This window comes from Capra hircus, chromosome 2, assembly GCF_001704415.2.
Source record: "Capra hircus breed San Clemente chromosome 2, ASM170441v1, whole genome shotgun sequence".
NCBI classification, from domain to species: Eukaryota; Metazoa; Chordata; class Mammalia; order Artiodactyla; family Bovidae; genus Capra; species Capra hircus.
In genome coordinates, this window is record NC_030809.1 from 51531597 (window position 1) to 51546131 (window position 14535).

Here is a 14535-nt window from a genome sequence, read left to right on the forward strand (position 1 = left end):
CTGAAACTCCAGTACTTTGGCCACCTCATGGGAAGAGTTGACTCATTGGAAAAGACTGATGCTGGGAGGGATTGGGAACAGGAGGAGAAGGGGACAACAGAGAATGAGATGGCTGGATGGCATCACAGACTCGATGGACATGAGTCTGAGTGAACTCTGGGAGATAGTGATGGACAGGGAGGCCTGGCGTGCTGTGATTCATGGGGTCGCAAAGAGTCGGACACGACTGAGCGACTGAACTGAACTGAACTGAGCGACTAACTGAACTGATAGCACTGACATCTTGTAGTTCAGATAATTAACATTTAATATGGCACTATTACCTTGTCTTAGACTTGTTTGCTTAACAGTTTCAGACCCTGAGGCTTATAAAGATTAAGAAAATTGCTCATAACCACACAGCTGGCTAATAACAGAGCAGAAATGAGACTTGTCATTACCTGAATCCTCATTGAGCCCTCTTTCTACTCTTCTACACCAACTTGGACTAATGGAAAAAGTAGCTGCAGAGCCTCCTACACTTCCCTGTTAGTCCCCACCATACCCTGGGTGTCTGCACTGGCTTCAGTGCCATGCTGAAAGTCAGAATCCTGGGGCACCCCTCCAAATCCAGTCCTCTCCAATGACTCCTTCCAAAACCCAGCATCTTGTGCTCACTCCCTAGTCACCTGGTTCCACTAGAATGAGGGCTGCCAGTTAGACCACCCACACAAATGCTTCCAAAGAGCACTGAGACCAGAACTGAGACCTTTAAATTTACTGACAAGCAAAGCAACACTTCAGCTAGACACAAGATCTAAGCTCGTAGCTCCTTCCATGAACTCACATCCACTGTCCCCACCTCTGATTCGAGTAGACACATCATCCCATCCCATCTAAGAAGACTTGAAGGCAATTTCATCTCTTCCTTGTTTTACTGTAGCAACCTAGGCTTTTACTTATCTAGTCTCTAATGTCACTGTTTCTTCCTTTGAATTTATTCTCCACATCCTACTCTGTAATCATTTATCTCTTTCTCCTGGGTCAGGGCAGCTGGCAATTTATGTCCCATCAAAAGTTTCCCATTTGATTCTAAACACAAGGGTAATAGTAGCAACTTCACTTCTCTACCCAGATCCCCACCTGGCTTCCTGTACTTTCAGATCAAACAACCAGTGCCTGTGGCTTATTTTGGCTGACTTCCCTTGGGTTCTTAGAACCCACTTTTCCCAGTGCTTAGAGAGCTAAAATTGCCTGGGAATTTACTTCCCTTTGAGGCGGGCCTTAATGAAAGACAGATGTGAGAGCCTGAAGGTCTGTCTCCCTTCCTTCTGGTTGACACAAATCCAAGGAATAGCTTACACCCACTATAGGATCAAGCTGAAACTACCTGTGCAGAACTTTGGCCAATCCACCACCTTTTATTGGCTTCTTCCCTGTCCTTATACTGCCTCTCTTAATAGCTCTTCCTTAATAAATCACTTCACATAAATCTTCATGTCAGAGTCTGCTACTAGGAAACTCAAGTTAGGCAAAAGGCTTTAAAACAATCTTGTTTTTTTTTTTTGTTTTTTTTTTTTACTCTAACATCAAAGGTTCTAGATACCAAGAGCCCATAGTAAGTAGCTACAGCCCCTCTGTCCAGTCTTGAGCCTGAGTAGTTGTCAATTATTCATCCACCCTTTTAGATTTTCTAGTACTCCTCATGATAATATGTAGAAAATTCCAATTCTCCTGACATAACCGGGGCCACATGTTTGATTGTAATGCCCATGCCAGTCTCAGAGACAAAATTCTACATTGCTGTAAGGACATACAGGCCCTGGAGTTGAATTAATTTAAATTTTAAAGAGATATTTTCCCTACCAATAATCAAAGTCAAAACTGCTCTGGTGGTGGTACATACTTTCACCAAATTGTTGTACCGTCGCTCAGTCACATCTCACTCTTTGTGACCCCATGGACTGCAGCACACCAGCTTCCCTGTCCTCACCATCTCCTGGAGCTTGCTCAAACTCATGTCCATTGAGTCGGTGATGCCATTCAACCATCTTGTCCTCTGTTGTCCCCTTCTCCTCTTGCCTTCAATCTTTCCCAGCATCAGGGGCTTTTCTAAGGAGTTGGCTCTTCACATTAGGTGGCCAAAATATTGGAACTTCAGCTTCAGCATCAGTCCTTCCAATGAATATTCAGGGTTGATTTCCTCTGGATTGACTGGTTTGATCTTCTTGCTGTACAAGAGACTCTCAAGAGTCTTCCCCAACACCACGGATCAAAAGCATCAATTCTTTGGTGTTCAGCCTTCTTTATGGTCTGACTCTCACATCCACACATGACTGTTGGAAAAGCCAGAGCTTTGACTATATGGACCTTTGTCAGGAAAGTAATGTCTGCTTTTTAATATGCTGTCTAGGTTTGTGATAGCTTTTCTTCCAAACAAGATGTCACCCTGAATGGTCAGTTTTCCATTTCCACCATCTATTTTGCCACCTGATTATTAGCCAGGGTTCTTGGCTTGTATTTTTAGGTGCTTGTTCAGAGGCCCTCACGTTAATTTAACTTATTCTCTGTTGCTAAATTCTTACAGATGTTGAATTGAGCCACTTAAATTTCTAACCAGAGTTCATCTGTGATGATACACTATACCTGTCAACTAGAGAGAGCATTCCACAGCAGCTATTGCTTTCATTTTCCCTAGTCTTTCCTGTATCATTGGCTATGAAGCCTACACCAGCATCAAGCTATATCTTGGAAACCTCCAAACCTCCCCCCAAATCTTCAGACCAACAAAAAAAATCAAAACATGCCCATAGGAACTGTGTACTAGGGAGCAAACTGGAAATGCTACCTGCCCCTTCACTCTAATGACCATCTGTTCCTAATACTAACAACCAAATCAAGCCAAGAAAAGGCAGAGGAACCAGAGATCAAATTGCCAACATCCGCTGGATCATGGAAAAAGCAAGAGAGTTCCAGAAAAACATCTATCTCTGCTTTATTGACTATACCAAAGCCTTTGACTGTGTGGATCACAATAAACTGGGGAAAATTCTGAAAGAGATGGGAATACCAGACCACCTGACCTGCCTCTTGAGAAATCTGTATGCAGGTCAGGAAGCAACAGTTAGAACTGGACATGGAACAACAGACTGATTCCAAATAAGAAAAGGAGTACATCAAGGCTGTATATTGTCACCCTGCTTATTTAATTTATATGCAGAGTACATCATGAGAAACTCTGGGCTGGAAGAAGCACAAGCTGGAATCAAGATTCCCTGGAGAAATATCAGTAACCTCAGATATGCAGATGACACCACCCTTATGGCAGAAAGTGAAGAGAAACTAAAAAGCCTCTTGATGAAAGTGAAAGAGGAGAGTGAAAAAGTTGGCTTAAGGTTCAACATTCAGAAAACAAAGATCATGGAATCTGGTCCCATCACTTCATTGGAAATAAAAAACTCAGATGATACTTATTAAGTATTCATGACTGTGCTGTCTTAACTCAGTGTTGAATCATGATTGACAACTCTGAATTCCCTTTTATGAGCAGTTTGCTAAGCCCTCACCTCAACCATTTCCCTTATCAGGCTATGATAATCTGGGTTACAATAGGCGCATACCCAACTTCCAGAGGGCTTCCCTTGTGGCTCAGCTGGTAAAGAATCCACCTGCAATGTGGGAGACCTGGGTTCGAGTCCTGGGTTGGGAAGATCCTCTGGAGAAGGGAAAGGCTACTCCCTCTAGTATTCTGGCCTGGAGAATTCCATGGACTGTCTCGTCCATGGATTCACAAATAGTCGGACACAACTGAGTGACTTTCACTTTCACAACTTCCAGAGACCCCCCAGATACCTAGTCCCTTCTTCCCAGTGCCTGTGGAACTACTCAAGAGACCAGTCCTCAGGAAGCCCAGGAAACCTAGCCAACTCCACCCCACTCTGCTTGACATTTGTAAACTGCCCCTTACAGTTCAAGCTCACTATTACCCTGTGTCAGGTGTAGTCTCCTGTTGGGGGCGGTTTCTCTTATTTGGAGCTTTGAGTAATGGAGTTCTGCCTCTCATCTAATGAGTGTGTTCCACCATCCAAGAAAGCTTTAATCATACCTAAGATCATATAATTATGACACAAAAGCCTGACAGGAAACACTTTAATCAAAATAAAAGTATCGTCTATAAATGGACAGTGTGAAATGCTGTGCCATGGATGGGCTGCAGTGAGAACAACACAGTACCATTTCATCATTATTCCTGCCAAAGGTGCATAATCTGAATTGACTCGAGAGAACATCACACAGATGCAGTTGTGGGCCATTCTAGGGAATAACCAGGTAATCAAGGTCATGAAAGGCATCAGTTGTCCCCAGACCATCACAGCTTTTTCACGTGCCAAAGGAATATTGGTCCAGTCTACTCAGCAGGAACCTGAGGGAGATGGTAATGCCCACCATGCCCTCTCGGCTAGGCACACACTTGGCACACACAGCATCCTCATTTGCCCATGGACTGGTATCAATACCACATATATATGCCCCTTCCTAACCTATTTTCTCTCCAGTCATGTTTTTCACTGTTTCTGAACCCTTTGATCTGTAACCTCATATTGGACCTTGATTTCTGATTTTCTGAGTATGAACCTAAGCGTCATGTACCATTTTGTATTCCCGAGCATCCTAGCACACTGTGCTCTAGGTGGGGTATCCAGAACTCCAGTGTGTGCCCTGATTCTTATTTTGCCTAAGAGCCCTGCTATAGTCCCATCCTCAGAATAAGTGAGAGTCTGATACAGATGTTTTCTGTGTCCCCTACTGGTTCAAATTGGATTTACTTTCATACTACAGTATTATAGTAATACTGATTTTCATAACTTTAAGAAGATATATAGAAAAACATGGTAACCTCCATCTACTTTGTCAAATGAAGCTTTAGAATCATAATTGGCAATTATTTTTTCCATATATGAAGTTCTGAATTCATTAGTAAGTAATCTATCTAAAATTTACGCTAACAGTAGATACAATTTTCATTTGAATACATAGTAGAGCTTCTGAATTATAATTTTACTTCAAAATATGGTGAACACAAATCAACTTTAAGGTAGTTTCAACCATGATTTGTTGGCTCAAAGTATAATTGAGGATTTTATGAAACAGCCTCATTTTTATATCTCTCTGTGTATGTCTCAAAGAACCAAATCAAGGAGTGGACAAATTTGTGCAAAAGAAGAGATATCCCCTGCTCTGAAGATTATTCCCTTATGAATATCCTGGGAGAAGCAGTGACAATTCGAGCCTGGAATATTGCTGGATTACCTTCTGACTCATTTTCTATTGATAACGGGATTATCATAATGTAAGGAAAATTTTTTCTCACAAATGTTCTCTGTCAGTCAATAGATTTATTTATCTGTATACCTTTTTTTTTAATGCAGCTAGTAAACTTTTATAGTATTGAAAAAATTGCTTAACAAATTAGTTAAATTAAATATGGATGAGCACATCCTTCTCCAATTAATGTTGGAGCAGTTGAGTATTGGCTGCTGCTGCTGCTAAGTCCCTTCAGTCGTGTCTGACTCTGTGCAACCCCATAGACGGCAGCCCACCAGGCTCCTCTGTCCCTGGGATTCTCCAGGCAAGAACACTGGAGTGGGTTGCCATTTCCTTCTCCAATGCATGAAAGTGAAAAGTGAAAGTGAAGTTGCTCAGTCGTGTCCGACTCTTAGCGACCCCATGGACTGCAGCATACCAGGCTCCTCTGTCCATGGGATTTTGGAGGCAGTAGTAATTAAACTAAAAACCTCAGATGACTTTTGCTTAATTTTTAATCAATTTTTAGCAAATAGCGCAAAACCCTGCCATAAATAAGTGAAGTCCCAAATTTTTATTCTCATAGAACACAGGGTTTTGTTATTGTAGGTTAATGAAACATCCAGGGGTAAGTTTGTGGTGATAATGTCTTGGTTCCTGCTGGGTGTGGAACCACCTTATGTGGTAGGGATACATTTCTGGGTCCTGGACTGATTGGGGCTTTTCAAAAAGTGGTGCTATTCCTAGAATCTCCTGGTTAGTAGATAAAACCCATGGAGATGAGGTTGGGAGGATACTGGAGGCTCATCCAACCTTGCCTTTCCTTGGGGTCTTGCCTTTCAGAAGCCAAGGACTTTACTCTGCCCTACTGTGAGGACAATTATTAATTGTGTTATTTTCAAGGTCACATTATGAAGGGTCTTCAATCACTGGTCCAGTCTTCTTGGAGGTTTTAGCATGTTAGGAATAGCACAAGTAAACCATCGGTAGGAAACATTCAGTTTTGTGTTACGTGTTTTGATTAGTTGTTAGTATACTACTGAAAAAATACTTGATTGACATTATTAAAGTAAAAATGGTTGAGGCATGTAAATTTTTAAAATAGAATTAGCCACTATGGGTAAAAACCAGTTATTATTAACTTTTTATGAGTAATATTTATGAAAATTATTCTACAAATTAAAATTATAGTGAACAAATTTCTTAACTGTTCAGCAAATGATGCTGACATATGGATTTTTATGGCATTTATTTACTGGACTATTGTAAAAGGACTAAACTTTCTTAGGAAATGCTACTCAGCCACAAAAAAGCTGAAATCTTGCCACTTGTAACAACATGGGTGGACCTTGAGGGTATTATGCTAAGTGAAATAAGCTGGAAAAAGACAAATACTGTATGTTTTCACTCCTGTGTGAAATATTAAATAAGTAAGTAGATAAATAATAAACAAAACAAGCAAACACATGGATACAGAGAGCAAAGTGGTTACCAGAGAGGAAGGAATGTGAGGGGAAGGTGAGATAGGTAAAGGGAATCAAAGGTTTGGTAATGAATGGAAACTAATCCTTTGGTGGTGGGCATGCTGCAGAAGTCAAAATGTAATATTGTGCAAGTAACAATGATAATAAAATTTTATTTTAAAAATTTCAGTAGAAAAATAAAGTCTACCTTTTACCTTGTCCAGCTAGACCGATTATCTTCAGCCTAAATAATAGTCCAGTTGTTCTTGTTGTTGCTGCTGCTGTTTTCCTCTCAGAAAAAACCTTTGCTCTTCCCAAACAGTTGGGAAAATAATGGATCATGTCCCATATAGTAGTAGTTATGCATTTATTATTTTGATTTGCGATTTATATACCTTTGTTCTACCTAGTAGGACATCTAAACCTATTCCTATAACTGTTATGTATTCAGTGGAGAGTAATATACTTGTTAGTTTCTAGTAAATAAACACCCTTTCTTTTAGGTCCAGTCATATTTCAATAATACTGGAACTGTTGATGAATATTTCCGCTTTTAAGATTCCAAATCTTTCAGTGATTATTTTTCAAGATGAACTCCCACTTCAGGAAGTAGAAGAAGCTTTAATGAGCCATAAACCCCTACGTGTTTGCTATGTTTGTAAAAGTGTTGTATTATTAGGAAGAAGTAATGGTAGAAACCTTACTAAGAAGGAAATAGTAACATTTTTCATTCTTGGTGTTTTTTGTCAATGATTTTGGTAATCTTTTACTGAGAGGTTTCAGGAAATAGGTTAAGGTGATCATTTTGAGGACCTCCCAGGTGACTCAATGGTAAAGAATCCATCTACCAGTATAGGAGATACAGGTTTTTATCGCTGACTGGGAAGATTTCCTATAGTAGGAAATGACAATAGGCTCCAGTATTCTTGCCTGGAAAATTTCTTGGACAGAAGAGCCTGGCAGGCTACAGCCCAAAAAGGGTCACAAAGATTCAGACACAACTGAGGGAGTGAGCACGCATGCTTGATCATTTTTAAGTATCAGAGAAGTCTTCCTTGTCAGTGTCTTCTTCCTTCCCCAGAGACACTTACTTGATAATAATATCTAATACAGAGCACTTACTAAAGACCTGATTTTGTGTTAGGTACTTTTCACATACTATCCCAGCTGAGGGAGGAGTCGATAATTTAGGAAACTGGAAGAATATATAAAATTTGGACAAGTTAGAACATACTTAACTTTTAGAGCTGCTGACACTTGAAGGTCCTTGGCTAATCAGAATTTCAAGGACTAGTGATAACATTGAATGTAACTGGATAATATCTGAATGTTTCACAGGAAAAGTGTTGAGATTATTCAGCAACTTGGTGAGTAGGTCAGACCTATATCTAATATAACTCTGCTTCTAAAAAATGTCTTTAAGTTTTCATTTCTACAGAAGTCGGATAAATTAGGTTTATTTCAGCAGCAATAATTACTGAGAACACCCACCTTTATTTGTATGTTTTGATCTAATTTTGTGTATGTATGTATATGTGTGTAAAGAGGAAAATAGCAAAATCCTTCGAAATGCACCACTGCTATGTGTCTAAATTCCTTCCTTCCATGCAGACTTCATATATCATCATGTTGTTCAGTCACTAAGTCATGTCTGACTGTTTGTGACCCCATGGACTGCAGCACGCCAGGCTTCCCTGTCCTTCACTATCTGTCAGAGTTTTCTCAAACTCATGTCCCTTGAGTTGATGATGTCATCCAACCATGGTGTGGTTGATATCATGAAATTATATGTAACAGATTATTATTTTTCTGTTTTTCATCTTATTTTTGTTGCCCTCTTCCCCATTTATTGTTATTTTAGAATATTTGAATGATCCACCATTTTTAGTATCCCATTTTAATTTTTCAATTTTTAACTATAATACTTTGCATTATTTTTCAGTACAAATTTTCACAATCTATCTAGAGATGTTTTACCAATTCAGTTAAAACATAGAAGCCTTGTAACTGTACAAGTCCCCTCCACCCTCCCCTGATTATGCTATTGTAGTCATATGTATTACAAGCACTGAAACTCTGCCCCTCCACCCACACTCAGTGTTTTGCCTCAGTATTCATATACATTTGAAAGAACTTAAGAGGGGGAAATAGCCTGTTCTATTTACCATTTTTGCTCCTCCTTTATTTCTAAAATTCACTGTAGCATCATTTCCCCTACGGGTGAAGAACTTTAGCATTAGCATCTGTTTAGAGCAGATCTGCTGGCCCATAATTTTGAGAACATCTTCATTTTGCCTTTATTCTTACAGGATATTTTCAGTGGACATGAAATGCTGGGTTGACAGTTCTTTTCTTTCAACACTTTAAATATGTTCTACTGTGTTCTGGTTCCATGATTTCTGATATAAAATCTGCAGTCTTTTGAATAATTGTCATCTAAATGTAATATAGCATTACTCTCTGATGCTTTAAAAATATTTTTTTTTCAAATCTTTGGTTCTCAGCAGTTTGATTATAATGAGGCTGGGTGTGGGTGGGGGTTTTTTGGTTTTTTAGTTTCTCCTTTTCAGAATTGAGTTTTGTGAAGCTGTAAATTTATGTGTTTCACTGAATTGAGGAAAGTTTCAACAGTTTTTTCAAATATGTTTTCCACACCAATCTCTTTCTTCTTTCTGGCCCAAATGACATGAATGTTAAATCTTTAAATATTTTCTCACAAGTCTTTGAGACTCTATTTCATTTTTGCTATCCTTTTTATTATTCAAATTGGATAATTTTTATTCATAGGTCATCAAGTTCACTGATTGTCTACTATTGAGTTCTTACAGTGAAATTTTTATTATCCTTTTCAGTTCTAAAATTTTCATTTGATTCTTATCATACTTTCTATTTATCTGCTAGAATATCTCTTTCCATTTGTTTTTAAAAGTACTCACCTTTACCAAATGCAGTGTTGTTATAATAACTGCTTTAAAGGGTTTTTTCCTGATAATTCTAGCATCTGTTTCTTTGAGAATTAGTCACATTCTAGTTCTTTGTATGTTGAGTAATTTTGGATTGAATCTTGTTATAGCAGCCTGAACAGGTTATGACACCCCTCAGACTCTATGCACAACAGAGGTCCCTTTTTCCAGCTCTTCTATCCTGAGAGAGAGATTTTCACTCAGTGTTTTAGGTGACTTCGTCACCACTGCTCCGCTGTGATAATACTGTGATGTGGCAGGGCTGGCCTGCGGGTAGGGGAGAGAGAACAGAGAGATCCTCTCAGTGCTCTCTGGCTCACACGTGATTCTTCTCAGTCTTATGTTTTGAGTTTCTGCTACCTGTGCTGCTGCACAGTTCCCTGCATTAGTCCTATTCTCAGATCAAAACCGGAAGAGAGAGAAAACACACACATGCACGCACACATGTGCAAGAAAGTCGCCACTCCCTTAGTGGTCATTCCTCAAGCTTTAACTTTTCTTCCATTCACTTCTTATTACTTACTTTTTAGAATCTGCAAATTGTTGATTTTTGTATTTTATTCCACTGCCTTCAGTGTACTCAGTGACAGATACAGGCTCTAATGAAGTTCGCCAAGTTTGGTCAACACCAGAAGTCCTTTCCTGATTTTGAGATGGCATTCTTTGGACCAGTATTCTTCATTCAGGTGTAATCTCTTATAAACTGTCCATTTTAAGAATGTGTTAATTTATATGGTCTTTGTCAGATTTTTTTTTTTTTTTGCTGTTGCTACTTTAGTGGATTATCATATGCAAACTTTATTTGATTTAGGAAAAGAGGATAAAAAAGAGTCAGCATGGTTCCTCCCTCAGGATATTTAATTTAGTGGAGTGATGCAGCTAATAAATTAGACAATTACTATAATAAAATATTATCATTATACAAAAGTACATAAATGTAATATGGATGAATGGCTAAAGAAGTTCCATGAGAAAAGATATCAAGACAGGCTTTATGGACTGACAGCATTTGAGTTTCCCATGAAATGTAGGTAGTACTTGAACATGAGAGGGTGGGACGAGGTACATTTTGGACAAAGAAACATCATGAACGTGGCATTGTACCTAAAAAAAATGTGGAAGTAACAGAAGGAAGAGTGAGTCATTTTAGTTTCTTTAGGGAAGCATAAATGCTGTCTAATGCTCACATAATCCTCCAACCTTAAATATATTTCTAAAGTGTATGACAGAATGAAATCTTAGATATGTTTTGTTTCTAATTTCCCTCTCACTTCGTTTAGTTTCTTATGGATAGGATCCCCTTTTTATTAGTTTGTTGCATCTAAGATATTGCACTATTCTTTTGGTCTCATTTCTTCCTCAATATAATTATTATTATAACATGAGTTCTGTCCCCTCACCCACTATGAAATATATGTTGAAGATATAATCCACTATGTTATTATATCTGGAGATAGGGCCTTCAAGGTGATAGTTAAGGTTAAATAAGGTCATAAGTATAGAACCCTTTTCCAGTGAGAATGGTGTCCTCCTAAGAAGAAGGAGAGATACAATGGACATATCTGCAGAGCAAAGGCCACCTGAGGACACAGCAAGAGGTCTGTGTTTTCTGCAAACCAAGGACAGAGACCTCTTCCAGCACCTTGATCTTGAACTTCCAGCCTCCAGAGATGGTAGAAAATAAATTTCTGTTAAGACAGTCTGTGGTAGTTTGTTATGGCTGCCCAAGACAGTCTGTGGTAGTTTGTTATGGCTGCCCAAGCTGATTAATACATTATATAATGCTAATATTGGAGAAGTGTGGTTACTTCCATTTGGGACAAATTATCCAATGAAATTCTAAGTTTGTGTTATAATGAGATGGAAATGAATATATTATCCTGATTCACCGCCAGCTTTTTTTTTCTTTTGTCCCAGTCACCTTTTATTTCCTCCTCCTGCTCTTCCAATGTTCTGCATGCATTTGCTGTGCTCATTTATGAAAGAGTACTCTTCCCTAAAGAGTATCTTTAGGGAAACTGGCCAAAGTGACAACTTGTGTTTATTGAAACTTCTAAGAAAAAGAAAAAGAATGGTAATCTTAATGCTGTTTACATTTCACAGAAAGTAGAAAGCTATGTGGTTGGATACTATGTCCAGATGGCTGAAACTGGTTAACTCTTTGTGACCCAACAACACCCTGAGCTGTAAACTGGGTGCCTTGTGGTGGTTCACTGCTCTTGTTCTTATCCTGAAAAAGGAGATATGAGTGAGAATAAAGCAATAAGTATGAGCTCTCTCATGGGGCAAACCCTGACTTTCATAGAGTGTATTTTTGTCCATAAGAAGCTCACACTCTCTGGGCAAGTATGTAATGAACTATTGGCTTGGAAAAAAAATAAAATCACTTGGGTTTTTTCATAAGATCTTATGAAAAACTCAAATGAATTTTTGATCAACCCAATACAAATGTGACGTTAAGTTTACAAGTGCTTGAAGTTACTGGGTCAAAAATTGTGTTAACACTTAAGGGTTGATTGTCATTATGAAGGTTAGATGATACAAAATTTTGCTTCACATCTTTATTTTTTTAGACCATTATATCTTTAATGGTCTAAATTTCAAAGAGATATGATGTCTCCATCTTTTCTCTTTCCCTCTTGTACAAATGATAGCAGATTGAAAGTGCAGAAATGAAGTGGCTTGCCCAAGGTCACAAGAGTGATAAACAGCAGGGCCTAGTGAAGAATTGGAGTTTCCTGATTTCTGGTACTCTTGACGGTTATGATTGTGATTTAAGTAGCAAGAACAGCAAACATTTTTAAAAATATCCTTTAACATTTAAGAAATTGTAATTTTCCAAAAAGAGTAAAAGAACTTGTGTTAAGTTTGCCAGATGGCTTTTATAGTTGTCATTCTAGTAGCCTGTTCAATTTAAATGTCTCTGCTTCAAGAACTGCAGTTTCTCAAAACAAGTTACAAAATAAAATAACACTATAAAGTATAAACTGTAAGAAAGTGATACATGCATCTTTAAATAGAGATAAATTGTGACTTGACCAGCATTGTCTTCCCTTCCCTTTCAGGAATGCAAGAAGGTGGCCTCTGATGATAGATCCTCAAGGTCAGGCTAATAAATGGATCAAGAACATGGAAAAAACCAATAGTCTTCACCTTATTAAATTAAGTGACCCTGACTATGTCAGAACTTTGGAAAACTGCATCCAGTTTGGTACCCCTGGTATGTAGTTGAACAATAAGCATGCATTACAGAAATATCTGGAAAGGGCACAGTTAAACCCAAAATGACATAGGGTTTTTTTAAAGGTATTTGAGTCAGGCTCATCTTAAATGATTACTTTGTTAATATCTTTCATTATTGATTGATAATGAATCAAGTGAGAACTTTAGAGGTTATAACTCTAACAGGTTAGGATGCTTTCCTTGTCCCAAGATTCATTTGAGATGTGTCTTCTAATTTAAATTAGCTGATTTCTAGTATAGCTAATTTAGCTGTTGTAATTTTTGTCTGTTGTTTGCCCTTCCTTAGTTCTTATGATAACTCTACTTCTACAATGAAAAGGGCCACTTGATATGCCAAAAATATTTTAACACATTAATCTAAATATTTCTTTATTCTTCTCTCTACTTATACTTATCCTACAAAAGTGGCAGAGAAGTGGGTATGCATTTTATGTGTCTGACTTGCCATTTATACTGGAGAAATTAAAAACATGCCAAGAATTTTTCAATGAAGTTCTATACACAGGCCACACCTGTGTACATAAACCAAAGTACTTATGATTTGAGTACATTGGGGTTATTAGCCACATTTTGAATCCATATTGTCTATCAAATTTTGACTATGTATCTGACCAAGTAAACTGTCAACATTAGGAAAGGACAACATGTTTAGCCCCAGGACAAGTTAAGCAAATCCCAATTGCTAATAGAACCAGTGACACATGGAAAGAATAAAAACAGATATACCAAACAGACTTACTGACAGTTTATTTTTGCATATTAATATATTAATTACAGTTCTAGGCTTGGTTTGGATAAGAATGAGGTGAAAAAATCTTAGTCTACCTATAAAATGTTGTGTTTATATATATGGACACACAAACACTTACACAAGTAGTATTTCATTCATCTGACTGGTGTTCTTATAGTATAATGATATGGATTTACCAAAAAAGAGACAACCTGATCTCTGTATCAGATATTTTGCTTGTTTAGTGGGCAGGATCAGACAATATATCTGTTATCAAAGTAGAAATTGAACATACTTCACTAACCCTTGCTAGGACCACTGTGCCCTGGCTCTGGAATCAGAGTACCTGCCTCTTTTACTCAGTACTTGGTTCAGTCATCTTTCTGAGACTCAATTTCCCCATTTATGTTTTGTGCAAGGAAGAAATGAGTTACTGTAATTTGGGTACTTATGACAGTGTCTGATAAAATCAACTTATATTAGTTTTTTGTTTGGGATTTTGCTATGTGGTTTATCTATCAGTTTAGTTCATTTCAGTCCTTCGTCATGTCCAACTCTATGCGAGCCCATGAACTGCAGCATGCCAGGCTTCCCTGTTCTTCAGCAACTTCTGAAGCTTGCTCAAACTCACATCCATTGAGTCCACGATACCATCCAACCATCTCATCCTCTGTTGTCTCCTTCTCCTCCTGCCTTCAACGTTTCCCAGCGTCAGGGTCTTTTCCAGTGAGTCAGTTCTTTGCATCAGGTGGCCAGAGTATTGAAGTGGAGCTTCAGCTTCAGTATCAGTCCTTCCAATGAATATTCAGGACTGATTTCCTTCAGGATGGACTGGTTGGATCTCCTTGCAGTC

At 38.3% G+C, this 14535-nt stretch overlaps 1 protein-coding gene across 1 annotated transcript in view; it reads left to right on the forward strand.

Moving 5' to 3' along the window:
• The window catches only part of DNAH7 (dynein axonemal heavy chain 7), a 260268-nt gene that overhangs the window by 178045 nt on the left and 67688 nt on the right, over positions 1-14535 (forward strand). The window contains exons 47-48 of the mRNA XM_005676291.3: positions 5166-5329; positions 12775-12929. Of these exons, the coding sequence (XP_005676348.1) occupies positions 5166-5329; positions 12775-12929 (319 nt within the window). The remainder of the gene's footprint in view (positions 1-5165; positions 5330-12774; positions 12930-14535) is intronic.